The following is a 26807-nucleotide window of genomic DNA, read 5'->3' as shown; positions in this document are numbered from 1 at the left end:
GTAGGTCTCTCCTTGGGATCAAAGACCCAAAAATGAAAGCCCTGCCTGCTGAGAACTGCTGGCCAATAAGAGGCCGGCAGCTCTTTTTAATGGCAACGTTACAGGGAAGATGGTGGCTGCTGCCAGTATGACATGCAGTCGAGACCTAGCATCGTTGCTGGAGCCCAGGCCACAGGGGAGTGGTAACGGGAGGGGTGTCGTGGGAGAGAGATGGGTGAGGGAGGTCGGCAGCAAGGGCAGGGATGGTTTTCAATGGGTCCCCCTTCCCAATGCCGGGTCCCTCGATCAGGCACTGAGTGCCTTTGAACAAGGACCCCCCCACAACCCCCAAGAGCCCACAAGCAACCTCTCACAGGTTTGCTTGTCATGTTCCCTGCATGGTGAGCCCCCAGCCCACATCTGGATTAATACCAGTGGTGGCAAGATGAGGCCCTTAGGGAAGTAATTGCCCACTTAAGAACCTCGATTGATGGGTTGGGAAGACTGCCCAAGGGCCCTCCTGTTGCTGTCTTCAACGGGATGGAGATGGGAAGGTAATGGGATCCCCACCCATTACCGTCCAACCTGATTAAATGCCCCCCCACTACCAAACCCTTCATGGGGGAGGGCATTAAATTACCTCCTGAGTGCTTTTGATGTAATAGTGTAACGCTCTTGTCTTCTCATCTGTGGTACAAAGCTGATTGAAAGTGTTACCTTTTCTGGAACACTTTGGAACATTGGCGGGGAGCCATTCCTTGTAGAATTAATCCTTTGTTGCTTCCTTTGCATTTTATCCTTCTGCAGCAGAGGAGCCAGTAGAATTTCACATAACTGGGAGAAGACTCTTCAGCTCAGAAGGTGTACTGAGGTTCACTGGCTCCCATACTTGCATACAAGCTTCTTATCTGCACAATCTGATAACTATAGAATATTGTATGTTTAGTTTCACATTTGTGCAATGAAGCATTTTGGCACTAGGTGAAGAATTTTTTTTTTTTTACTTCATCTTGAACGGCTATTTCTACTTCGAGATTCCTGTATTTAATTTTTTTGTTGTTGAGAAAGCTAAGTAAAGGGCAGACATGTAGATCAGGACACAATTAAGAAGGCTAAAAAAGAAAACAAGGATGCAAATCTGGTCTTGAATTTCAGCTGATGTATTTGCAGCTTAGAAAAATGACAAGGAAAATTCAGAGGCATAGGGCAATGTACAATTGATTAAAGAAGAGAGGAACACCATTCCTGGATAACAAATTTCACCTTTGTCTTTGCTGAGACATTAGCATTGTCATGAATGTCTCAGTTAAGGAAGAGACAGTTGGCCTCCAGATTACTATTTAGTGACTCCATTGGGGTGCCTTCATGTATGTCATTTGAGACTGGAGCAAGCTTGGCTGTGATGCTTCCACTCTTTCACCACCTCCCCTCAATCCCTGCAACTGAATAACCTGCTATCGCACATTGTCAAGGGTGGGAGCACATAGATCTGCAAGCCAGTAAGGAGTCAGTGTATTTGAGAGAGGAGCAGAGAAAATTGAAGAAAATAAAGGAAAGGAAACTATATTTGGAAACAAGAGATGAAAGAGGCTTGTTTACCAGACAACAATATTTTACTTAGATTTTATCTAGAAGTACGAGAGAGGTTGAATTCACTGTTTGCAATGCAACATTTGACATAGGGCTATTTCTATGTTATTTTTTTGACCAGATTCTCCAGCCTCTTCTGTCCCTCTGACTCCTGGGAGTTTGCTGATGACGCCACAGGGCCAGGTCCTGACTTTAAAGGGCCCTCTTGTTTCTGGCGAAACCCCAGTCTTCACCACTGAGGGACTGCTGCATGGAAACCAGCTGATATCCAAGGGAGATGACACTATTGGGACAGGTATTGCAGGTAATACTATTGAGTTTTGGACTGGATCTTGCATTCATTCTATTATTGCAAATATGTTTTGCCAACAATTAACAAGGTGTGACTGAGGAATGGACAGCACAGCACATAAGGAATGATTAGGACAGGTGACCAAATGTTTGGCCAAAGAAATAGGTTGAAAGAGTATCTTGAAAGGAGCAGGAGCCAGACAGACAGAAAGATTTAGGACTAGGAAGTTAGAGGAGGGCCATGGAGGGGTTTGAAAACAAGGATTAAAATTTTAAATTTGAGGTGTTGCTGGACCAGGAGCAAATGTATGTCAACAAGCACAGGGGTGATAAATCAACAATACTATGAATGCATGAATGAGGATCTGTATTCATTTACTCAAATTCATAACACTTGTTAAAGGATAGACTTCCATCTCCAACATAACTTTCTTGATTTTTGCACTCTACGCCTCCATTTCAGCCCCTTCTGGGTTAACTGAGGAATGCCAGTGCTAGGAATGGAACACTTTTTCACTCAGAATACCCAATATCAGGGAATTGGAACTGTTTCCAGATTGCGAGTTCTTCCTTCCGTGTTTCAACAACCTGCTGTATCAGACAATTCCATTTCCCATGCAAGCTATCCCTGTGGTTGAAGTAACAATCCAGCATCAACATGTGTCAAATTCTTTTCTTCAGATTTTTGCACTGGTTTATGTGAGAGGAGAAAAAATGTTCAATCCGAACACTGGTTGGATTGCAAACCAGATCCCAGAGATGGAAGCCAGATCACTAGGTTGATCCCAGGGATGGAGGGATTTTCTTATGAGAGGTTGAGTAGGTTTGGCCTGTACTCTTTGGAATTTAGAAGAATGAGGGATGACCTTATTGAAACATATAAAATTCTTGGGGGGCTTGACAGGGTAGATGCTGAGAGGTTGATTCTCCTTGTGGGGGAGTCTAGGACCAGAGGGCATAATCTCAGAGCAAGGGGATGCCCATTTAAAACAAAAATGAGGAGGGATTTCTTCTCTCAAAGGGTAGTCAATCTGTGGAATTCTTTACTGTAGAGGCTGGGTTGTTAAGTATATTCAAGGCTGAGATAGACAGATTTGTAATCAGTAAGGGAATCGAGGGTTATGGGGAAAAGGCAGGAAAGTGGAGTTGAAGATTATCAGATTAGCCATGATCCCATTGAATGGTGGAGCAGACTCAATGGGCCGAATGGCCTACTTCTGCTCCTACGTCTTATGGTCTTAAATTATTGACCTGGTCAGATTAATTGAGGTGTAGGAGGCAGAGAGTAAGCATATTCTGTAATTGGGAGATGTGATCAGCAGTGTACCATATGAATCTGTGTCGGCACCTCAACTATTCACCATTAACAACTTGGATATGTGGCTGTCTATCCTATCTAAGTTTACTGATGACTCAAAAGCTAAGTGCCATTATAAACTTTGGGGAGGGAAGCATGGCATTACAAAGAGAGAAAAATAGATTAAATGAACGGACGTTATTGTGGCAAAAGGATTTCAATATAGGTAAGAGTGAAGTCATCCACTTTGGATCTAAAAAGGATAGATCAGAGCACTTTATAAATCAGGCTTGTCCAACACACGACCTATCAGCAGCAAATGTGGGAGAGAGACAGGCTGTGATTGGAGGAGCTGCAAACACCAGCGGTAGTGAGTGTGCTGGGGACAAACAGGTTTTCGGAGGCCACAGGAGAAGGAGAGGCTGCAGGGGAACGTAACATAAGAAATAGGAGCAGGAATAGGCCATTCAGCCTCTCAAGCCTACCCTGCCATTCAATAAGATCATGGCTGATCTGCCCCAGGCCTCATTCGTGCCAGCCCCTCGTAGCCCTCAACTCCCCGCTATTTCAAAAATCTATCTAACTCCTCTTTAAATACTTTCGGTGATCCAGCCTCCACAACTCCTTGGTAGAGAATTCCAGACATTCACTACCCTCAGAAGAAATTCCTTCGCATCTCAGTTTTAAATGAATGTCCCCTTATTCTGTAACTATGTCTCCTAGTTTGAGGTTCCCCCACTAGTGGAAACATCTCAACATCTACCCTGTCAAGCCCCCTCAGATTCTTGTACGTTTCAATAAGATCACCCCTCATTCTTCTGAACTCTAATGAATAGAGGCTTAACCTGTTTAACCGTTCTTGATAAGTCAACTCCTTCATCCCAGGAATCAGCCTAGTGAATCTCTTGAACTGCCTTCAATGCCAGTATACTCTTTCTTAAATATGGGCACCAAAACTCTACACAGTATTCTAGGTGTGGCCTCACCAACACCATATACAGCTGTAACAAGACTTCCTTGTTTTTTAACTCCAACCCCTAGCGATACAAGCGGAAATTCCATTTGCCTTCATAATTACTTGCTGCATCTGCATGCTAACTTTTTGTGTTTCATGCACAAGAACACCCAGATCCCTTTGCACTTCACTTTTTTGAAGTCTCTCTCTCCATTTACATAATAGTCTGCCTTTTGATTCTTCCTACCAAAGTGCATGACCTCACACTGTCCTACATTAAACTCCATCTGCCAAGTTTTTGCCCAATTACTCAACTTATCTATATCCCTTTGCAGATTCCTCATGTCCTCATCACAGCATGCCCTCCCACCTAATTTTGCATCATCAGCAAATTTGGCTACATTACACTCTGCCCCTCCTCATTAATATAGATAGTAAATAATTGAGGCCCTAGGACTTAACCTTGTGGCACTCCACTAGTTACGTCTTTCCAATTTGAAAAAGACCCATTAATCCAGACACCTTGTCTTCTATGTGATAACCAACCCTCAATCCATTCTAATACATTACCCCCAATACCGTGAGCTCCTACCTTGTGCAATAACCTTTTATGTGGCACTATATCGAATGCCTTCTGGAAATCCAAATACACTACATTTACCGGTTCCCCTTTTTCAACTCTGCTTGTTATATCTTCAAAGAATTCTAGCAAATTTGTCAAACATGATTTCCCTTTCACAAAACCATCTTGATTCTGTTTGAATGTGTTAAGCTTTTCTAAATGTCCTGCTATTTCTTCCTTAATAATGGACTCCAACATTTTCCCAACAACAGAAGTTAGGCTGACTAGCCTACAGTTTGCTGCTTTTTGTCTCCCTCCCTTCTTGAATAGGGCTGTCACATTAGCGGTTTTCTAATCTGCTAGGACCCCCACCCCGGAATCCAGCGAGTTCTGGAATATTTTGATCAATGCCTCCACTATCTCTGCAGCCACTCCCTTTAAAACCTTTGGATCATCAGGTCCTGGCGACTTGTCTGCCTTTAGTCCCATTAGTTTGTCAAATACTTTGTCCCTAGTGATAGAGACTGTTACAAGATCTTTCCTCCCATTAGCTCCTTGCTTACCTGATATCTTTGGGATGTTTATAGTGTCCTCCACCGTGAAGACCAATGCAAAATATTGGTTTAAACTATCTGCCATTTCCCTAATTCTCCAGTCACATCGTCCAAGAGTCCCACACTCACTTTAGCCACACTCTTTTTATGTATCCATAGAAGCTCTTACTGTTTGTTTTTATACTCCTTGCTAATTTACTTTCATAATCAATCTTCTCCCTCTTTATTAGCTTTTTAGTCATCCACTGCTGGTTCCTAAAAAATTCCAAATCCTTGACCACCTTTGTTAACCACGGGTGGTTCATCCTTCTCATTGAGCCCTTCTTTTTGACCGGGATAAATTTTTGCTGAGCGTTATGAAATTTCTGCTTAAATGTCTGCCACTGCTCATCCACTGAGTTTTCCCTTAGTCTATTTTCCCAGCCCGCTTTAGACAACTCTTTCTTTATACCTTCGTAATTGCCCTTATTTAAGTTGTGGATACTGGTTTGAGACCCGAGTTGCTCTCCCTCAAGCTGAATTTGAAATTCTACCACGTTGTGATTGCTACCTGCTAGAGGATCGTTAACTACGGTATCTCTTATTAATCCCACCTCATTAGACATTACTAGATCTAAAAAAAGCTTGTTCCTGGGCAGGCTCTGCAACATATTGCTCTAAGAAACAATCTCTGATGCCCTCTACAAACTCGTCTTCCATTACCCCTGCCAATCTGATTTGTCCGGTCAATATGCTGATTAAAATCACCCATGCCAATTGTAGCACCCTTCTTACATGCCTCCATTATTTCTCTATTTATACTTTGTCCTACAGTGAGGCAACCCTTCAGGGTCCTATAGACGACCCCCACCAGTGACTTCTTCCCCTTGCTATTCTTTATTTCTACCCAAACTGCTATTCCTTATTTCCACCCAATTCCACCCACGACCTATTGCACCTATATTACTACTCACCAGCGCACTGATACCTTCCTTTACTAACAAAGCTACCACACCTCCTTTTCCTTTTTGCCTATTTTTCTGGAACATCAAATACCCTTGAATGTTGAGTTCCCAGTCTTGGTCACCCTGCAACCACATCTCTGTAATAGCTATCAAGTCATATACATTTGTTTCTATTTGTGCCATCAACTCATCTATCTTGTTACAAATGCTGCATGCATTCTAAAGAGCCTTAAACTTTTACTTTTTACCATTATTATTCATTCTGGTTCTAATTTCTGCTGCACTCTCCTGCTTATATTTCCTGCCCCTTCCTGTCACACTTTGATTATTGTTTGCCTCTTCACCGCCCTGCACCTCTGCTTTCTCGTTTCTTTTTGATTTTTTAAACATCCCTTCAATTGAACTCTCCCCTCCACTAATTAGTTTAAAGTCCTATCTACAACCCTAGTTATACGATTCACCAGGACACTGGTCCCAGCATGTTTCAAATGAAGCCCGTCCCAATGGAACAGCTCTCTCCTTCCCCAGTACTGGTGCCAGTGCCCCATGAATCTGAACCCATTTCTCCCACACCAATCTTTGCACGAGGCTTATAGTAATCTGGAGATTATTACCTTTGTGGTTCTGTTTTTTATTTTAGCCCTGAGCAGCACGTAGTCCCTCAGCAGAACCTCTTTCCTGGTCCTACCTGTGTCGTTGGTACCTACGTGGACCATAACAGTTGGGCCCTTCCCCTCATACTCCAAGTTCCTCTCCAGCCCAGAAGACATGTCCTTAACCTTGGCACCAGATAGGCAACAGAGCATTCATGACTCTGTCTTTGCTGCAGATAACAGTATCTATTCCTCTATCTATGCTATCCTCTATTACTACTACATTTCTCTTTTCTTCCCCCCACTTGAATGGCATTCTGTACCACGGTGCTGTGGTCAGTTCACTCATCCCTGATTTGTAGATTTACAAATTACTACTATGATAATTTCTAAATCCTCTAATCAATCTAACTCCCAGTTACACTTCGTTAAGGCAACAGTAAGACACAGATTTTAAAACACCCAGGCAAAGCAACATGATACCATCATACAGAACAAGTTGAATTCCAATTGAGTTTTCTTAACTTCAGTCCTTGGAGGACAGCAGCTTGAGGCATAGATGCTGAAGGCTTTTCACACACTTATAAGATCTTAAAAATGCCTTCCCTTGCGAACCGTCTTCTCTTCTTTATACTTATCTTCCTCTTTGAATGCAAATACCCATTGTTTCACTATGGCTTTGGACTTTATCTGCCTGATAATAAAACCCTCTCATAGCACTAAGTTTTACCAGTAATCTATGGGAAAAATAAACACACTGGGCAGAATATTACGCTCGATGCGCAGGCACACTCCTGACACGCCTGAGTGTAAAATGACACGCGATGACATCGAGCGAGCGCCCCAACGTCATCACGCAGTCTTGCAATATTTCATCTGGCAGGCGCACGCCGGAGTCGGCTGTGCACCTGCCGACAATTAAAAGGCCTATTAAGGCCATTAAGGAATTATTAAATTCAAATTTACGCTGCCCGCCCAACCTAATGGTTGGTGGGCAGGCGAATAGGCCGAGCAGCCTTTATATTTTTAGGAAACCTCATCCACGGGCGGGATGAGATTTCCTAAAGCAAATTAACATCAAATAAAAATTCTATTTTTGAATTAAAAACATGTCCCAGTTCATGTGACAGAGTCACATGAGGGAACATGTTTTATGACAATTTTATTTCCTTTATTTTTTTTAAACAGTGCTTCATCTCCCTAAGGCAGCTCTGTGCCTCAGGGAGATTGAAGCACTCTTTCGCACACATGCGCGAAGATCGTGCCAGGCCCACTCACCCTCCTCCCCCCACCCGTATACAGGCAGTGCTGAGCACTGCCACTCGCGTTCCACGCTGGCCGGGCCTTAATTGGCCCGCCAGCGTGAAATCACGGTACAGAGTTGATCATGGATGACAGCCCCCGCCAAGGGCAAAATCCTGCCCCCTGTTTCTAAACTTCACCTGGCTAGGTGACACATTTCACTGCTCCTTTGAAAAGAGTCTAGTCTGGTTTATTTCAAAATGCAAATGTTCCCTTGACACCTATGTTTCTAAACTTCCCCATGTTTATCTAATTAACGTTTCAAACTTAACCTCTCTTAGATCAAAGCACCCAGACCAATTCAATTAACAAACACACACACGAAAATCATTATATCTCCTTGACAATAGTCCAAAATTAAGAGCCAGACTCTTCATGGGTGAAGTTGGGAAACCCTTCGTGAAGGCTACAGAAGTTTGGAATGCTCTTCGGTGAATGGCAGTCGGTGCTGGGCCAGTTATTAATTTTAAGTTTGTGATTGATAGATCTCTGTTAACCAAAGGCACTAAGAGAGCTGGGACAAAGAGTGGCTGAATGATGGGCAGGGTTCATAATACAGGGGGACAGTGGGCAAATTTGCCCTCAATGTCACAAGTAGCCTACAAGAAAGCAAAGACGGGTGAAAAATTCAAGACATTCATTTTCCAACCAGGGCTGAATGATTGCAGACACAGGTATCTTTCTGGGGGTGGGAAAACAATGCAGAGTTTGATTGGAGGAGCAGTGAGCATGGGAGAGACAGAATCTGAGTAGCTGCTCCTCCAATACAGATTCTCTGTCTCCCATGCTCGCTGTTCCAGTTCCTCCTATCACAGGTTCCTTCCCTCATGCTCTTGCTGCTCCTCCAGAGACAAAAACTATGATTGGAGGAGTGGCAAGGGTGGGAGAGAGGGAACTTTGATTGGAGGAGCTAGAGCTGTTATCCTGGATGAGGAGTCTAACTTGTTCAACTTGTGAAACTTTGACATCCTCTGGAGGCCTAAAAGAAGGAATAGAAAAAGAAAATTGAGGATGGAAGAGGCGGCTAGAAACCCAGTAAAAAGGCCACGATCAGGCTCTAGGGGAATTGCCCGTACCCATGATGTCTTCGCAGCAACCAGTGGAGAAGAATGTCTGTACCATTTTACTTTCCATGTAATCCTGTGGTGGTGGTGGGTGAGGAGACAATGAGAAGAGATGATCTGTCCCATTTAAATTTTCTTACCAACATTAGGCTCTCCTGCTGGGAGAGGCTCTGTATCTATGGCAACAGAGGGGTGAAATATCGAAAGAGATTCCGAGTCACCCTTTATGATGAATAAGGCTGTGTGGAAGATTATTGATTCTATAGAAGACTGACGTCCTGCCATGAAGGTTAATATTTAAACATATGTCCCTACACCTTTTGTCTGAATCTCACTGACATAGCCAAAGGTTAAAGTTGATACGAGATGATTTGCATGGTTGATAAAAGACTTCAAAGTGGTTGCATTTCATAAATCATGAACTTACATAGACAAGATATAATCATTTCATAAAATTCTACACAGAAGGAAGACGTTTGGCCCATCATATCTATGCCAACTCCATGAAAGTATAATCTATTTAGTCCCAGTGCCCTGCTCTACCATAGCCCTGCATTTTTTCCCCGTTCAGATATTTATCCCATACCCTTTCGAAGGTTTCTATTGAATCTGCTTCCAAGTGTATGAAGAATAAAAGTTTTAATAATATATAGCGTCTTTGGTATTTGTGCTGTCTTATCTATCTAAAGATGGAAATCCTGGAAAAAAAATTCAACACAAATACAGTAGGCAATGTTACTATGTGACTGAATCACCTAATAAAGGAGCCCCTGGGGGAAGTGGTTGGGGAGAATTATTTTGACCCCTGATGGTGGGACAGGATGAGCACCTAAATGGCCTACTCCTGTTCCAAAAGCTGCACTCTCCAGGCCTGTTTGTTAGTGCACCAATGGTTTCAGGCCACCACATTTTCTATGTTACAGTGGTGACTCCACTCCAAGGCCACAAAGTTCAACTCTGTAGCGCTGTTATTTGTGGTGCTAAGGGGCTGGCAGACTTCCGACATGGCCTGCACCCATCACCATATGGTGAAGAATGATAATGCAGGTATCACAAACGTACACTGGAAGCTTACAGATTGGGCAGATTATGACATCAGTCAGCATCTAACGCTAATTTGGCACATGACCCGCCCTTTTGAATCTCATTGATCCTGTTAATGCCCTCTCAAACACACATATACACACACAGCTGAACATGCATTCAGCTACACGAGGGAACTTCGCCAGTGCTTGTTAAAGGGATCACCATGGAGTTTTCATGTGAGATGCTTCTGACTTTCTTTTTATGCTACAGTGTGAAATGGTTACAGCTGGCCTAGTTAAGTTCATGATTTTCAAAATGGAAGTACTGTGCACTATATTGGAGGAGTTGACAAAAGTTCTTACAGAAGGAAGTGATGTGGATTTGAAAGGACTCTGAACTTGTTTCCTGTCATGGGGCTATAGTTACAGTTTCTCTAGGCTGAAGCATGACAGGGAGGTGTAGCAGAGAGGAGTAGTAGTTTGCAGAAGGAGATGGGGGGCTCTGATCAGAAGGTTATACCCATCCCTTTACTTCAGAGAATATATCTATGCCAACCAGACCTGCAGCCGCGGAGCAGGATGACAACACCACCAGCGACCATCAAGGTCACCGTGGCCCACAATTTCTAAGCCAGCTGAACCTTCCAGGCTGGAGCCAGTGACACCATTGAAATTTTTTAGTTTGCCATGCGTCTGGGATATCACCAAGGGCCTCTGTGTCTTCTCTCTACACAGAAAGAAGCAGGAGGAGGGGGAATGTGGCTTTGCCAGGATAATGGACTTTCCCATGTTGAAAGAAACCATCAGCTGAACACACAGGAATCTGGGGGTGCCACATCTCAATATGGAGATGTGCTCAAACCACAAAGGGTTCCACTCCCTGAACATGTAGTTGGTGTGTGATCATTAATAGGCCAACGTGTTGCTGAATTCCTTCCATTCCAGCAACAGTCAAGATGCCTTCACCCTGTGCCAGTCAGCAATTGTTTTCAAGCCACCATGTCAAAACAAAGGGGTAGCTGCTTGGCAACAAGGGCTAACCGCTCTACACATGTCTAATGACCCCTTTCGCAACCCCACCATGCTTGGACAGCATCCTTAAAATGAGAACCTTGCTGCAACTGGGAATGCCATGGAGCAGACCAATGACATGCTGAAAGAATGGTTCTGCTACTTGGCCCGCTTAGATGGAGCCCTCCAGTACTTGCCAGAGCATGTGCTTCGATTTGTGGCGGTCTGCTACATTTATCACAACCCGACAGTCATCAGAATGCAATCCTTAACACCAGGCTGTTGGCGACCTTTTTTATATTATTTGCTCATGGGGTGAGAGGGTTGCTGGCTAGGCCAACATTTATTGCCTATCCATAACTGCCCTTGAGAAGGTGGTGGTGAGTTGTCTTCTTGAACCGCTGCAATCCATGTGGTGTAGGAACATCCACAGTGCTGCTAGGAAAGGAGTTCCAGGGTTTTGACCCAGCAACAATGAAGCAATGGTGATATATTTCCAAGTCAGGATGGTTAGTGGATTGGAGGGGAACTTCCGGGTGCTGGTGTTCCCATCTGTCTGCTGTCCCTGTCCTTCTAGATCCATGAATCGCTACTTTTCAAGCAAGGGTCACCTTAGCAAAAAAAACTTGCAAAGTGAGAGCCACACCAACTACTATAGTAGAGGCAATTGGCTGCTTCGCTCCTGCTTGTGATAATACAAAGGAAAAAGGACATTAATCGAAAAGCAGAGTACATTGTTCTTTCTGGGGGAATGCAGGCTTGAAGTGGACTGACTTGGCTGTGCCTCAGTGCTAGGGTGAGAGAATTACCTACAGAATGTGCTTTGCTCTCCCGGTGAGCTGGTGGCGCACTCCTGTACGCCACATCCTACTGCGATGGTGGCTGCCCCTCGGACACTTCCAGTAGCCAACTGCATTGAAATGCCAGGTGGTGCCTCCCTGGGTGGAGGCCGTTGTCAGGATCAGTTCACTCCTAAAGGAGTAGCCCTGTCTCCTGGATGCAAATGGACCTCTCATGCACAAACACTCAGTCTCTCAATCCTACACACACACATACACGCATACTCTCTTACTCACTCACTTGCACACACACACATCTCTCTGTCTCTCATTCCCATGCACACCCCCACACATGCACTCACTCAGCAGCCAGCCTCTCTTTCCTCCACCACCTACAACCTGGGGCTTCATTCGCAGGGGCTTCACTCGCAGAGGCTCAGTCCTGGACCTCGCAGCGGCCCCCCCGGGGCCCCAGCACTCTGCTCCACTGCATTCTGCTCTCTGGACCCTGGTTGGAGGTGTTGAAGCTCTGTTCTGGCAGCACTACACCACTGGTCGGGGAGCTGCATTTCGAGCCAGTGGGAACCGCCACTGCCCGTGGGGCTTGCAATGAAGAGCACTGTTCTAGATGGTAGTGCCCATGGGTTTAGAAAGTGCTGTCTAAGGAGCCTTAGTTCCTGCAGTGCATCTGCTGCCACAGTGCGTCGATGGTGGAGGGAGTGAATGTTTGTAGATGGAGTACCAATCAAGCGGGCTTTGCCCTGGATGGTGCATCTCAGAAGGATGTGTTCAGGACAGCATTGCGCTAGATTGGCTGACCATGAGCATATCATCAGGCGCTGAAGAAAAATCCCCAGATAACCATTGTTCTACCTTTCTGTCCCTCTCTCGTGGACCATCACAGTGTCCTCTTGGCCAAAATCCCAAAATAAAAGACACCACAAACCAATTAATCCATACCAACTTTATACAAACAACCCTTGGAATAAAATGTAATGCATTTAACCATTCATCCTTATGCTTTCAATTAGCGCTTGCCTTAAAAGTGCCTTTGGCTGACCTGTTGATTCTGCAGTGCTACCGCAGTGGCTGCAGCATGTCTGGTGGAAAGCTCCTGAATAATTTTGGAGGAGAATACAGATGACCTTGCAGGATGCCCTCAAGCACCTTGAAGACATGGCTTCAGACTGCACCATAGAACGTAAGAACTAGGAGCAGGAGTAGGCAATTTAGCCCCTCGAGCCTGCCCCGCCATTGATTACGATCATGGCTGATCTCATTTCAGCCTCAACTCCAATTTCCCGCCCTCTCCCCATAACTGAACCCATTACTAATTTAAAATCTGTCTATCTCCTCCTTAAATTTGTTCAGCGTCCCGGCATCCACTGCACTCTGAGGTAGTAAATTCCACAGATTCACGACCTTTTGAGAAAAGTAATTCCTCCTCATCTCTGATTTAAATTTACCACCCCTTAGCCTAAAACTATGGCCTCTCGTTCTAGAATGCCCCAGAAGGGGAAACATCTGCTTCACGTCTACTTTGTCTATCCCCTTTAGCAACTTATATACTTCAATTAGATCTCCTCTCATCCTTCTAAACTCCAGCGAGTATAGGCCTAAACTGCTCAATCTCTCCTCATAAGACAAGCCCTGCATCTCTGGAATCAATCTAGTCAGCCTCCTCTGAACCGCCTCCAGTGCAACTACATCCTTCCTCAAGTAAGGGGACCAAAACTGTGCACAGTACTCCAGGTGCGGTCTCACCAATGCCTTGTACAGTTGCAACAACACTTCCCTATTTTTAGACTCTATTCCTTTAGCAATAAATGCCAAAATTCCATTTGCCTTCCTTATTACCTGCTGTACCTGCAAACTAGCTTTCAGCGATTCATGCACGAGGACACCCAGATCCCTCTGCACTGAAGCATTCTGAAGTTTCTCTCCATTTAAATAATAAGTCGCCTTCTCGGCATGGGAGGCACCAGTCTGGGCTAATGGACAACCACAAGGGCACTGGTGGAGTGGCAGTGGTGGGAGCATGAACGCTACCATCCTGACAAAGGACAGCAGGCTCCTGCACCATGGAGGCACTGCCAGTCCGCTGACTCCTCAGCATTCCTAATAATCAGAGCACATATCGCTCGATTGCTTTGAGTCCCTGAACATTTCTTTGAATACTGGTATCTACAGCCATGATGGCAGTAGTCTGAACCTGCATGGCACCAAGTTAGACTTGCATGGCAACAAGTAGAGATCTTATGACCTCAATCTGAACTTCCATTGCAACATACGGATACTGAATGGCTTCTGCCTGTGCTGCAATGGAAGCTGAAACATTGGCCATCAGAGTTGCATCATGGCTGTGTCCACAAGTACTATCATATCATTTAGCCACCACTTCCACACTGGAAAGGATGGGCTCCAAGCTCTGCGTGAAGCCCTGTGCCAAACTGGAGCCGGACTCCTCCATGTTCCTTAACAGTGACTTTGGTCTCTGTGGCAGGCCTGCTAATGCACCAGGCTTTTCTGTGTGCATGTTTGTCAGCCTTCTCTGTACTCCACTCCAACAAAGTCCTCATCTGAGTCCTCTGCAGCAGAAATCATCTGTGACCACACCCTCTGGGGAGGTGGCACATGCACAGTCCTTTCCCTCTGGCCTGGTTGTAGCACATTTATGCCCAGTCAATCACCATTGCAGACCTCAACTCTGTCTTACTCTTTAAAGTATGCACTTTTCCAATATCTGAGCTGGTGACTGCAAATGTCAAATCAAGTGATGGTGCTGTTCTTGCCTTGCATCGTCGAGCACTGTTTGCTGGCCAATCAGCAGGTCTTGGGCATCTGAAAGCATAAATACACAAGAGCAGTATTGGGAGATTGGATAGAATGCATGAGGTACATGGTGACGCCATCTGCAGCTTGTACTTCGTACCAGGTTGCTGAATAAGGTTCAAGTATGATTTGAAAATGTGGTTAAGGCGGTAACACACTGCCACCCTGGTTGGTTTCAGGATTGCCGGTTGCGTCATTAACAGTCACACTATTAATGTGACACACCATCTCCTCCAATAAGGTGAGGACATGCAGCCATTGGCTGCCCCCTGGCCATTCTTTGCTGCTCCCCCTGTTATATGCCACTTTGCCTGTAAGAGAGGGGAAGTGTGTCAGTGAGTATGTTCCTGTGTGTCTGCGTTCAGGTGAAGTGCCTTATAGCTGAATAGTTGGATGTGGGAACTGAGCTGTGAGGGTGAGTGAAGCATACGAATGTTAAGACACGAGTCCTGATTGCTGGAGATTGTTGATAAGTGAGTGGTTGAGTGTATTGCATTGAGCAGTGTGTGCGCATTTCTAGGACATGGTATTTGAAAATGCATTCACCCACTTTGACTACTTGTGTGAAGTCTTTGAACTTTTTCCAGCATTGTACCCAGCTCCTCAGGGCCAAACTGCAGGCATTGACCTCTGGCTAACTGCTCCCATTTCCTTCAAAGTGCTTTGAAGAACCTTCCAGATCCCTGTGGAAAGATCAGCGCCCTCTACTCCTTTATACCTCTTGCACCAAGGGCTCCTGCACTGCTTCGGAGAACTTGGGAGCCTTTTTTTCTGGCTTGCTGCATCATTTCTCAGCTTTCCTCCTGCTCTTAAAGTCCATCCCAGCCACCCTGCACCCTTCCTTTCAGAGTTGTAAGCTGGCTTTAATAGGTGCTAGCTTTGCACAAACCTAGGTCCCCTGTTGAGCATGCAGCTATTCAGTAGTATGTTTAGCACTGGGTCGCATGCACCACCAAGGAGATGGGCAGCCAGCATGAGGTTTGAGTTCTGCATGCGTCGCCCCAATTGGGCACAGACTAATGCAGTTCCCTGCCCCATAAAGGGTTTTACCCAATCTATTTGTATTGCACTTCAATAATAAACATCCAGTTAATACTTCTGAAGTATTTGGGGGCAGAAAATCGTTCAGCTTAATACATAATCTGTGCTTAATACATGGGTGATTGAGTGCACGTTTGCAGCATGGAGAACAGTGCTTCCTACCAAGTATTTGAATCTTACGAATCGGTGGCACAATTTATTGACGCATCATTGGCCAAATCATTTGTGTGTGAAGGTGCTTTACCGAGCCATTGTCTTATTTTGTGTTTATTTTGACTTCTAAGACATGAGTTCTGACCGTCTTTGCCTTAGGATGCGATTAAGTTCTCCCTACCTCTCTCTCTGTCTCCCCAGGCATTGCTCTAGTTACTATCCAATTGCAGGGGTTGCCGGTTCCACTTCAGGTGAACAACGTTACCGTTGAGGGATCTCGCAATTCTACAGGGACAGTCTCCGCACAGTCAAGCACCAGACCTCCTGGGACTGAGACAGACGGCACTGGTTCAGCTGATTTGGCACAAGGGGAAGAACCTAAATCAGAAGCCTCGACAGGTTCAGTTGGTAAGAAATAGTACATCTGTACTTTGCTGTGTGTTTTCCACAGTATACTTTAGAATAGCATTAAATGCGTATCCCTGTATTTTCTGCAGGATTGCATTTCACTTCTTGCTGTCCTATGCAAAGCAGTTGGTGCACGGCATAGATTGTGTGCTGGTCCCATGAATGTAGGCACAGAGATGTGACCTGATGAAAGTACCAGATGGCTGTAGACCACAGTGTGTTAGGGCGTGTGTTGCCCAACATCTCTGGGAATTGAAAAGCAGCCAGGAGTTATCAGGTACAGATTCCTGGATAATCAAGCACCCACCGCTCCTCACACCCCCAGCCTGTCTCTTTGGGACAGAAATAGGAGCAGGAGTAGGCCATTCAGCACCTCGAATTTACTCCTCCATTCAGTAAAATCATGGTTGATCCGAATGTAGCCTTAACTCCACTTTCGTGCCTGACCCCCATAACCTTTGACTCCCTTGTCAATCAAAAGTCTGTCTAGCTCAGCCTTGAATATATTCATCGACTCAGCCTCCACTGCTCTCTGAGGAATATGATTCCAAACACCAAAAACCCACTGAAAGAAGAAATCCCTCCTCATTTCCCTCTTAAGTGGGAGACCTGTTATTTTGAAACTGTGTCTTCTAGTTCTAAATTCCCCCACGAGGGGAAACATTCTCGCAGCATCAGTCAAGACCCCCTCAGAATCTTTTATGATTAAATAAGATCACCTCTAATTCTTCTAAATTCCAATGAGTATAGGCCAAAACTGCTCAGCCTTTCCTCATATGACAAACCACTCATCCCTGAAATCAGCCTAGGGAAGCTTCTCTTATCTGTTTCCGATTAAAATATGTCCCCCCTTAAGTAAGGAGACTAAAACTGTACACATTACTTTAGGTGTCATCTTACCAATGCCCTGTAGCAAGCCATCGCTATTTTTATACTCCATCCCCCTTATAATAAAGACCAACAGTCCATTTACCTTCCTAATTACTTGGTATACCTCATGCTAACCTTTGTGATTCATATACGAGAGCACCCAGGTCCCTCTGTACCGCAGCATTCTGTAATCTCTGTCCATTTAACTAATATTCTGCTTTTTCATTCTTACTACCAAAATGGACAGCCTCGCATTTTCCCACATTATACCTCAATCTGCCATATTTTTGCCCACTCATTTAACCCATCTATATTCCTTTGCAGACTCTTGTATCCTCCTCACAACTTGCTTTCCTATCTATCTTCGTATCGTCAGCAAATATGGCAACAGTACAGCCGATCCCTTCATCCAAGTCATTGATATAGATTAAAAATAGTTGAGGCCCCAGCACTGATCCCTATGGAACTCCATTAGTTACAGTTTGCCACCTCGGAAATAACCTATTTACCCTGACTAGTTAGCCAGTCCTCCGGCCATGCTAATATATTACCCCAAACGCCTTGTGTAGTCATCCTTTATGTTATTTCAAATGCCTTTTGGAAATCCAAATACACTATATCTGCTGGTTTCCCTTTATCCATCCTGTTTGTTACACCTCATAGAGCTCTAGTAGATTTGTCAAATGTAATTTCCCTTTCATAAAACCACGCTGACTCTACTTGATTCCATTACGATTTTCATCATTTGATATAAATTGAGTCAGAATGGTTACTGTTGCAAGGCATTAAATTTCCATGGTTTGATTGCAACAATGATGTAGGACAGGTGATGGCCCTTACAGTTCCTCACATGTTGCTTTTCTCATTGTTCACCGATCGAAGCACTGGTTAATGGCCAAACACTCCACTGGAATGCAGATAGGAGGGTGACTCATTCAAGCTGATGTCGCATATTTCATAGTAACCACTTAAAGAAAAATAGTAGATAATAGAATATGTTGCTTGCACATCCTGTGACTAGTGACATGGAAGATAGGAATCAAGAGAAAAATAGCTTATTTGTAACTGTTGCTACACTGTAACTTAAGTACACAATAAATGGCACCTACAGAGCACCAGTAAACTCTCAATTCCATGTTTTAATGCTTTTCTATCTCACTCCAGATAATAAAACTTCTTCCTTCCTGATGCCAAGAATAGTGAATGTGACCTCGCTGGCTACTGGGGAAGCTCCATCGCTGAATCTAGAAGGGATGAGTGATTCTTTTGTAGAAGTGGATCCTCAAGCTCTTGACTTCAGCATGAAAGGGAGGAAACAGCGTACAACACAAGGACAGCAAAGTTCTATAGACAGTAAAAGAACATCTGACCTAAAGAACAGCTCACAAGTAACTGGGGAGTTTACTGTACTTGCTGAAAGTGAGGTCATGCCGTTTCTTATTGTGTCGTCAGAGGCTTCTAAGGCCGAACGTCACCAGCAACAAACACAGCAGGTTCCAACGCCTCGTGTAATGTGTTCTGACAAGGTCAGTAGATCACCAAAGGCATTGGATCTCTCTGGTTTGCCTGTCGGAGCTGCAGTGTCTTGCACAGAGAAGGCTTGGACCCAAGAGGAAACCTCGACTCGGTCAGTGCCAACAACCGAAGTAATACTTGGAGATAAATTGGAGCTTCAGGTGATGAGCAGTCAGGTGCAGACCTGCAGCACGGGTAAAACTATTGGGCTGAGTGATGGAGATGCAGAACTGTCGTCATCTCAGCTGCTTGAACCACTGTTGAAAGCAAATGGCACAGCAACTGGTGAAATGGACACTGAGGGATACGAGCCATTCACTTCGCTTTTAAATGAATTTGCATTTTTAAACCATCAGTTCTCTGACAATGAGGAAAATCCAGATGCATCTTCAATATCTGATCACCAGGCATTGAGCTTTATTGACAGTGGGAATCAAGGAGACGACATGGATGAATTGTCATTGATCCACGGGCCAATAAGACTGGTGGACATCGATGGTGCTGATGAAGCCACTGAACAGAAGCAGGTGTCAGAGAGAGAGAGTGGTGGTTCCACTAGCCCCCTGGTATTGCAGTTGGAAGGGGAGGACTTGAATGTTGAGCAGCTGCTCAGTGGTGGGATGCCTGTGGATTCCCAGAACGAGTTGGACGATGGTACACTGGACTTTGAAGGCAACTCTACTTGTGGTGCAGACAGTTCAGTGAATGTTTCCCCTCCCCCACTTGTACACATGAAGGCATCCTCACCTTCAGCAAACACTGAGGTCCCAAGCAGTTTAGACATGCTTTGGAGACCAATGCCAAAGTTGGCACCCCTTGGCCTAATCAGGGTATCTGGAAAGGGTGAATCAGTAGCACTGACTGAGCACTCTTCAGAGAATAACAAACCTATGCCCGCACTAGCTCGGATTTCATCCCCACAACAGACAAGTACAGAGAATCCAAGCAGTGTTTCAGGAGAACACTACAACAATTCCTCTGTGAAAGAGTGATCGAACTGCTGCTTTGAATTACTGTTTTTGTTAGCTTTTGAGGATCCTTCACAGAAAACTAATAAACTGTTTGGTATCTTCAGTGAGTTTAAATATGGAATTGAAATGAATGCAAATTGAATTGAACTTTGGAGATCTGTGGTGATCATGCAGGGAGTGCTATTAAAGTAACCAATGAAGTGTGTTGAATCTGGCAAGTCACCAGATAATGGATCTGATGTATAGTTTCCAGCTACTTTTCACCATGAATTTGTGGTGATCACAGAGCTGATGGCCATAGTGCGATAATTCACAGGGAACTCAGCTGAATTTGGGCATTTTGAAGCTTGGTTTTATGATGTGGAGTCTTCCATTTGAAATCATTTCTGGACTTTTTGTACAGTTTCTAAAAATGTCACCTTAAGCATGAAGATGCTGAGCATAACTTCCTGGGTGGGTGAATAAACACCTTTTGTATGTAGCTTGTATAGGATGAAGATTTGAGCTTTACTAGAGCAATCATTCAGCTGTAACAAACTGACTTTCTCTCAGTGGTTTTGCTAACCTAATGTTCTCAATAGCTGAGGGAGTGTTGGTGCATTTGAAATGCATCAAACCTTTTGGATTTCCTAATACTGGACAAATGAGATTTGAATAGAATGTATTGTGTTGATAACTGATGAAAATGAATTGATTAATGATGAGTACAAGATTATCGACAGACAAAATCTGATTTTTGGTGTGTCTTGGATAATATGTAAATACTGTACTACATATTTTAAAAACCAGATTGTGAAATAGAGATTTCTTTCTCAAGTGTTTTTTTTTGTTTTCTTTTGTTGAGATCCCACTATTTTTTTAGAAAACGCACACTGCTAACACAGATCTGATTAGAACCTCCCTGTGTATGTGGTAAGAGGGCATGCTTGACCTTGGAATAAAACCCATTAAACCAGGTACTTTACTTGCCTTTAACAGACGTTGTGTGCATTATGCCTTTTGTAATTTGATGTATTGGCAACTGCAATGAAGCAAGTAACTTCTTGTGTTTCATTTGGATTTTGATTAGCAATGGGGGACTGTGTACTTCATGGAATTTACTTCTGAAGTGGTATTTAAATTGAATCAGATCACTTAACAGTTTCACTCATTTATTCAGTTTCCACATACGAAGGATAGGCCCAATTCATCCCTTCCCCACCCCAAGTTACGATTCAAGTGTCAGTCACCACAACAGGTTTTGTTCCTTGCTATGCTGAATGCGAGGCTTCATTCAAGATTTATTTTTTCTCCTTTTAGCATGGATACCAGGAAAGAAAATCTTCAGCTTATTTGCCCACTTCTTGAATTCTATCTATATATTGAAAATTTTCATAAGTTATGTGCCTTATGTTCACAAATCTTACTTCCAATTGTTGAAATTTTACATCATGCTTTTCTATCAACATTTAACATTCTAATTTGCTGTTTCAAAGACAATGTGTAGGCTGTAGTCATTACTTGGCTCTGGAGCAAGCTTCTGAAGCCCTCCAATTCAGACATCACCTTCAATATAAAAGTGCAGTGTGGCTGTTGGCATGCCACCAAGCCAATGAAGCATTTGCATGTGACAATACTCAAAGACCAGCCCAAGTGTTAGTGCTGATAAAGGACCATACTTTGACTTCTGCACTTAGGCATAGTAAAGAACTTCAGTGCAATATTGTCAGGCTACAGCTTCAAATTGCACATTATCGTTCTTCATGAAAGGTATTTTCAATCTGTACAAAGGGGGTTTCCCTCCATCTCTCCTGAAGGTTTACTATTAACATCCCATAGAATTGTTATGGATGAGCCCCAGAGTCAAACCCCTTGTGCAGTCCTATTTGCTAGCCTAGAGAGCATTAAATTTACAGATTGGAGGCAAAGTGTTAGGTAATTACTGACATCCTACATTCTGACGGTCCAGCAACCAATCTTGTTAATGACACTGGGCAATGTCATTAAACAATGCCATAAAATAAATTGCCTTTTGACCATGAACTAATTCACTAATAATATGTTAAAAATCTTGCATGTGATGTGTACTTCATGCCCACATTTACTCCCGATTCCATTGTAATGATTTTTGAGTCAGAATTTTGTACGCTTAATTATAATGGAAAAGTCAGTGTTTGCCCACATTTGCAAATCTCTCAGCACTAGATGGCAATCTTGCTCATCTGCCAAGCACATCAGAACAATGAAAGGAAATCAAGTGTCTCCTTGCCTGATCTGTTACCAATGCTACCCCAAAACTTCATATGCCATTGCTCTTTGGCCCACTCCATGTTTGCCTTGTTATCACATGGCCATTTAGTTTCATGCCCTGCACACCACCTCCCCCACCTCAGCCTCTGTCCACTTCTAACCCCAGTCGAAAACATAAACCACTGGGACCGTTAGTTCTCCCCTTCTGGCTTCCTAGGTCTAACCCACTCCTGGCTCTTTCCTGTGGGTTTGCGCTAGTGGAATCATAGGGTATGGTAGGCACAGCAGAGAAGGGCAAAAATGAGTATGGGCATGATTGAGAGCAATTGGGAAGGGAAGGGGTTTATAAGAAAATGAGGATGGTGCTGAGGACAGGGAATGGTGGGTGCTGATGGCACTTGAGGGGATGGGGTGGGGAATATGCAGCAATGGAGAGATACAGCCTGATGGGTATGAAAATTGGGGGTGAGCCACACAGGAAAGATAAATAGCTAGAGAACAGTAACAATAGGCCAGTGAGAAGGAGGAGATAGCTCAAAGGGCAAAATGTCATGGATGCAACATCAGTGAGGTCAGATGGGGACATTGTACTGGGATCAAGAAAGGACAAGGGATCAACAGGCAAATGGAAGGGTGTGGGGGTAGAAGTGGAATGGGAAGAGAGCTTTCCCCTTTCAAACCACTAGAAAATATTAGCTGCACTCTCAGTAGCTCCCTTCTCTATTGCAATGTTTTAACTCCCAATTGAAGTATATAGAAAAAGTGCAGCGCAAGGACAAAACAAGGGAAGCACAAAGATGAGCAGAAGTGACATCTGTCAAAGAAGAAATTGAAATGAAAAGCTGGCACACAAACAATGAGGAGAGACTGTATTCAAACTCTCCATAAGAAATGTCACACAAGAGCTACTAATCATACATTGAAAACATGAATCTACAATACACGTGGTATTGGCCACACTTCCTGTCTATGTACAGGACTTCATCTTGCTGCTTTATTGAGTGGCTGCAAGTAAATCAACAGCAAATTCAGACTGAAGCAGGCAGCATGCAAAACAAAAGCGAGGAAAACAATTTGAAAAAACTATCAAGGATTGACAGAACTGAGAAACTAATGGAGCACTCAAGATGTTTAAAGTAATCATTTGAAGATCTAAATGTCCAAATCAAAGCTTTAAACAAAATTAAAATGCATATATCACAATGACATAAAACATATCCATTCATTTGTCTTGCAACTCTTCATTTCTTAAAGCTTTCGGTATCTTCCGAAAGCCTGGTCTGGGACTTACATTTTTATATTGTTTTCCCAGTGGTTTTCCCTGAACAGCATGGAGTTCTAACTCCTCCGTTTGTGACAATTGTTTCCTCAGGTTCCCATTTTGAAAAGCAGCCTGATTGGGCAGGTAAAGGCTGTAGCCAAGGAGCCAGTAGGTTTAGAGAGGGTGAAGGAAGGAGGTCATGAGGGTGGGGGTTGGTGGGACAAGCATGGTTGGGAGGGACAGTGTAGATTGGGAGGAGAAGGATTTGTAAAGGATAGGCCATGCCTGATGAGGCTGACTGAATTTTTTGAAGAGGTACAGAATGGACAGAATGAGGTTTATTTATATGGAGTTTCAGGTGGCATTTAATAAAGTCCCTCGTAAGTAACTTAACTATGGTTAAAGCTTACAGAATTGAAGGGCAAATTATTGTCCTGGTTAGAAAATTAGCTGAGTGGCAGGGGACTGATAATGGGCAGTATTCTAAATAGCAGGATGACGCAAGTAGTGGCCCAGAAGGATCTGTGTTGGCAAGTTTCCAAGTTTAAACACAGGATTACAATTTTTCTTTGCTGCTTTAAGAATCTTATGGTGATTATGCTCCCAACAAAAAATTCTTGGTATTTTTAAATCAGCTCTTCTACTCTTTTTGTTTCTCATCTTCCCATTCAGTACAAGCTTTGTCCAATTCTTTGTGCGCAACTATTCAACTATTCACCTTATATTAAATGACTTAGAAGCTGGATTGGAAAACCCTAAATCCAAGTTTGCTGATGAGACAAAAATAAGCGATGTAGATGAAAGCATAAAATTACAAAGATGTTAAGTGAAGGGGTAAAACCTTGGAAAATGAATTTCAGTGTAGGCAAATGTGAAGCCATTCACTTTGGACTTAAAAAGGATACAACTATACTTTCTAACTGAAAATTTAGGAACTGTGGTGGTCCAAAGAGATTTGGGGGTCCATGTATATTGATAATTGAAACACCATGAATAGGTGCAGAAAATAATCAAAGAAGCTAATTGAATGCTGGTTTTGATATCTAAAGGACTGGAATGCAAAGGGTTGGAAGTTTCCACAGCTACAGCTATGGAAAGCGCTTGATAGACCACAATTAGAGTGCATGTTCAGGTTTGGGCACCACACCTTAGGAAGTATATTCTCCATTTTCTTTCATGACTACAGATTCTTTAAGATCCACGTCAAGAAAGAAAGACTGAGCTAAACAATCATCTATGTCATCCTTTCCAAGTTTAAACACAGGATTACAATTTTCCATTGCTGCTTTAAGAATCTTATGGTGATTATGCTCCCAACAAAAAATTCTTGGTATTTTTAAATCAGCTCTTCTACTCTTTTTGTTTCTCATCTTCCCATTCAGTACAAGCTTTGTCCAATTCTTTGTGCGCAAGAAGCACGGCTCCATCATTTTAAAGTCTCATCTTCTACTCCAAAACTTGAATGTGGCCTTGTAATTCCACTACATCAGCATTAGTCATTTTGCTTCAAAGCACAGTCTGTCTTTGGTTGTCTTATCAGCCTGGAGCACTACTGCTGTATTCTGTTTTGACACCTGTAGTTTAGGATCTGCAGGTAAGTTCAAAACAGACAGATTCAGTTGGTTTGCATTTGATTTTAATTCTAATGTGAGTCAGAGGCTTCAAAGTTCTTTACTCTCAGAAGTCCAAGATTTTGATTCTCTGGACACATCTTGGGGTGGATTTTACAGGGGGCTGGTTTGCCCTCCACACCCACCCATTCTACTGAAAAGTCCATTGGCACTGCACCAACCAGGAACTTGGCTGCCCTGCAGTAATAATACACTGGGGACATTCTTAATTGGATCAGAGTGGGACTTCTGCCCCCACCTGGGAGAATGTGCAGCTCTCCAGGGCAGGGCTTTCTGATTGTCGGACATCTCTGTGGTCGCAGCAGTGCCAGAATCGTGCAGTGGCCACTGCTGGGACTACACTTGGTAGCAATTTTCTTAAAGGATACAAAATATATTTCAACTTTTTCCTCACTGGATTTAGGCAGTGGATGAATATTCCTTGCCAAATCAAAGCCAGGAGTTAAATCTGACCTATTGTAAAATCTGCCTGCTACTCCCTGTTCATGTAGTCAAAGACTTTCTCTGTCCGGTTCAAATTTCCTGGCTTCCCTTTCCCTTTATGATTCAAGGTTTTGCCTTGAGTTTGAATTTCAGAAAGTAAACAAGAGTTTTCACATTTCTCTTTTCCCTTTTTCTATTTCTTCCCTCGAATTCTAATTGCAGTTGCTTCATTTCCAACAGAATCCTGGCTAACTCAACTTGTGTTTTATCTGGATTACCTTTTATTTAAGATACTGGCTCAACATTTGAACCTTAACTAGTTCTGCTTTTGTATCACCTACTTTTAACTCTATTTCCACCTTTTCTGTCACTGCTTTTAAATTAATCTTTTAACTGTTGCAAGGCACTTAGACAAACCCTCTGTCTTGAGGAAAGCTTCAGTAGTAAACATAACCAATTTTAACATTTCAATGAATACAGCAAAAGTCACTGAAATCTTGCTTGTTGAAATCTTGGTAAATCCCAATGTACTCGTCTCAGCCCCTGGATTCGAAACCCCACAAAGAGCCTCCAGTTTTGTTATAATCGCCACAGAGATCGATTATGTTTAAAAAGAAAGTCGAAATTCCAGTTAATAGCTGAAAGAACGACACTGCAAGATTGACACTTTCACTGTAATAAATAACTAAAAAACACTTGATTATCATTTTCCTTTCGTAAGCAAGTGATATTTTTACTGAAATTTTCAAGAGGGATGTTATTTTATCATACATTGCACACTCCACAGAACTACATTCCTTTTAGCAAACAGTCCACAGTTGCACCCAGCTTCCAATGGGTTTCCGTAGCCCTATTTTGCCAAATAGCAACTTTTAAGTGACCGTCTCCCGGAGCTTTCCTTGGTTTTTGCAGAGCTTCTTAAATAATCCACCAGCAGTAAAGCCTGTTTGATGATTCTTCAACTCCCCCCACCCCCCCCAGCCATGCCAGAACAAATTTCCCAGAATCCCAGAAGGCTGGAGGGTGCGTTTCTTTGACTGGAGATCATCTCCATCCTGCACCCAGCCGTGGTAGCTCATAAAGTAAAACATTCTTTCTCCCCCAAACCCCACCCCCCCTCCCCCCCGCTGACCACACGGAACCTCTGATTGTGATATTCACTGATTTGTAGGGAAGCCTGTAACCTGATTTCAAAAATGCCTTCTGTCCTCTTCCCATGGCAATGTGAAACACATTAATCTTGTGGCTGGGTAGAAATGCTAATTAGCTATTCTTGACCTCAACCCCCTCTCAGCTTGGAAGTAAATGGAGCATTTACAGCACAAATATTAACAGCCTATGCCTCCAATCCAAAACCAAAATCATTCCAACCTCGGTCATTGATCTTCAGTATGCAGGTGACGCTTGGGCGCCCTCACTCAGAAACTGAGCTCCAAGTAATTGTCGACTCCCTCTCCGAAGCAGATGAGAAAATGGGCCTTTCACTAAACACCCAGAAAACCAAGGCCTCATCCAACTAGCTCCCTA

At 43.5% G+C, this 26807-nt stretch overlaps 1 protein-coding gene across 4 annotated transcripts in view; it reads left to right on the top strand.

Annotated features, from left to right (window-relative positions):
• The window catches only part of mgaa (MAX dimerization protein MGA a), a 111835-nt gene extending 91283 nt beyond the window's left edge, over window positions 1-20552 (top strand). For 3 of the 4 annotated variants that reach the window (XM_078563076.1, XM_078563077.1, XM_078563075.1), the window contains 3 exons: window positions 1691-1873; window positions 16174-16380; window positions 18415-20552. In XM_078563076.1, the coding sequence (XP_078419202.1) occupies window positions 1691-1873; window positions 16174-16380; window positions 18415-19757 (1733 nt within the window). In that variant the 3' untranslated portion in view covers window positions 19758-20552. Of the gene's footprint in view, window positions 1-1690; window positions 1874-9280; window positions 9372-16173; window positions 16381-18414 lie in introns of those variants that run through there. The other variant, XM_078563078.1, reaches the window with a different exon arrangement.
• Window positions 20553-26807: the final 6255 nt, after the last annotated feature.

The sequence above is a fragment of the Cetorhinus maximus genome, chromosome 18 (genome assembly GCF_964194155.1).
Source record: "Cetorhinus maximus chromosome 18, sCetMax3.hap1.1, whole genome shotgun sequence".
Classification (NCBI taxonomy): Eukaryota; Metazoa; Chordata; class Chondrichthyes; order Lamniformes; family Cetorhinidae; genus Cetorhinus; species Cetorhinus maximus.
The sequence above is the reverse complement of the archived record's forward strand: the minus strand, read 5'-3'. Positions and strand labels throughout refer to the sequence as shown.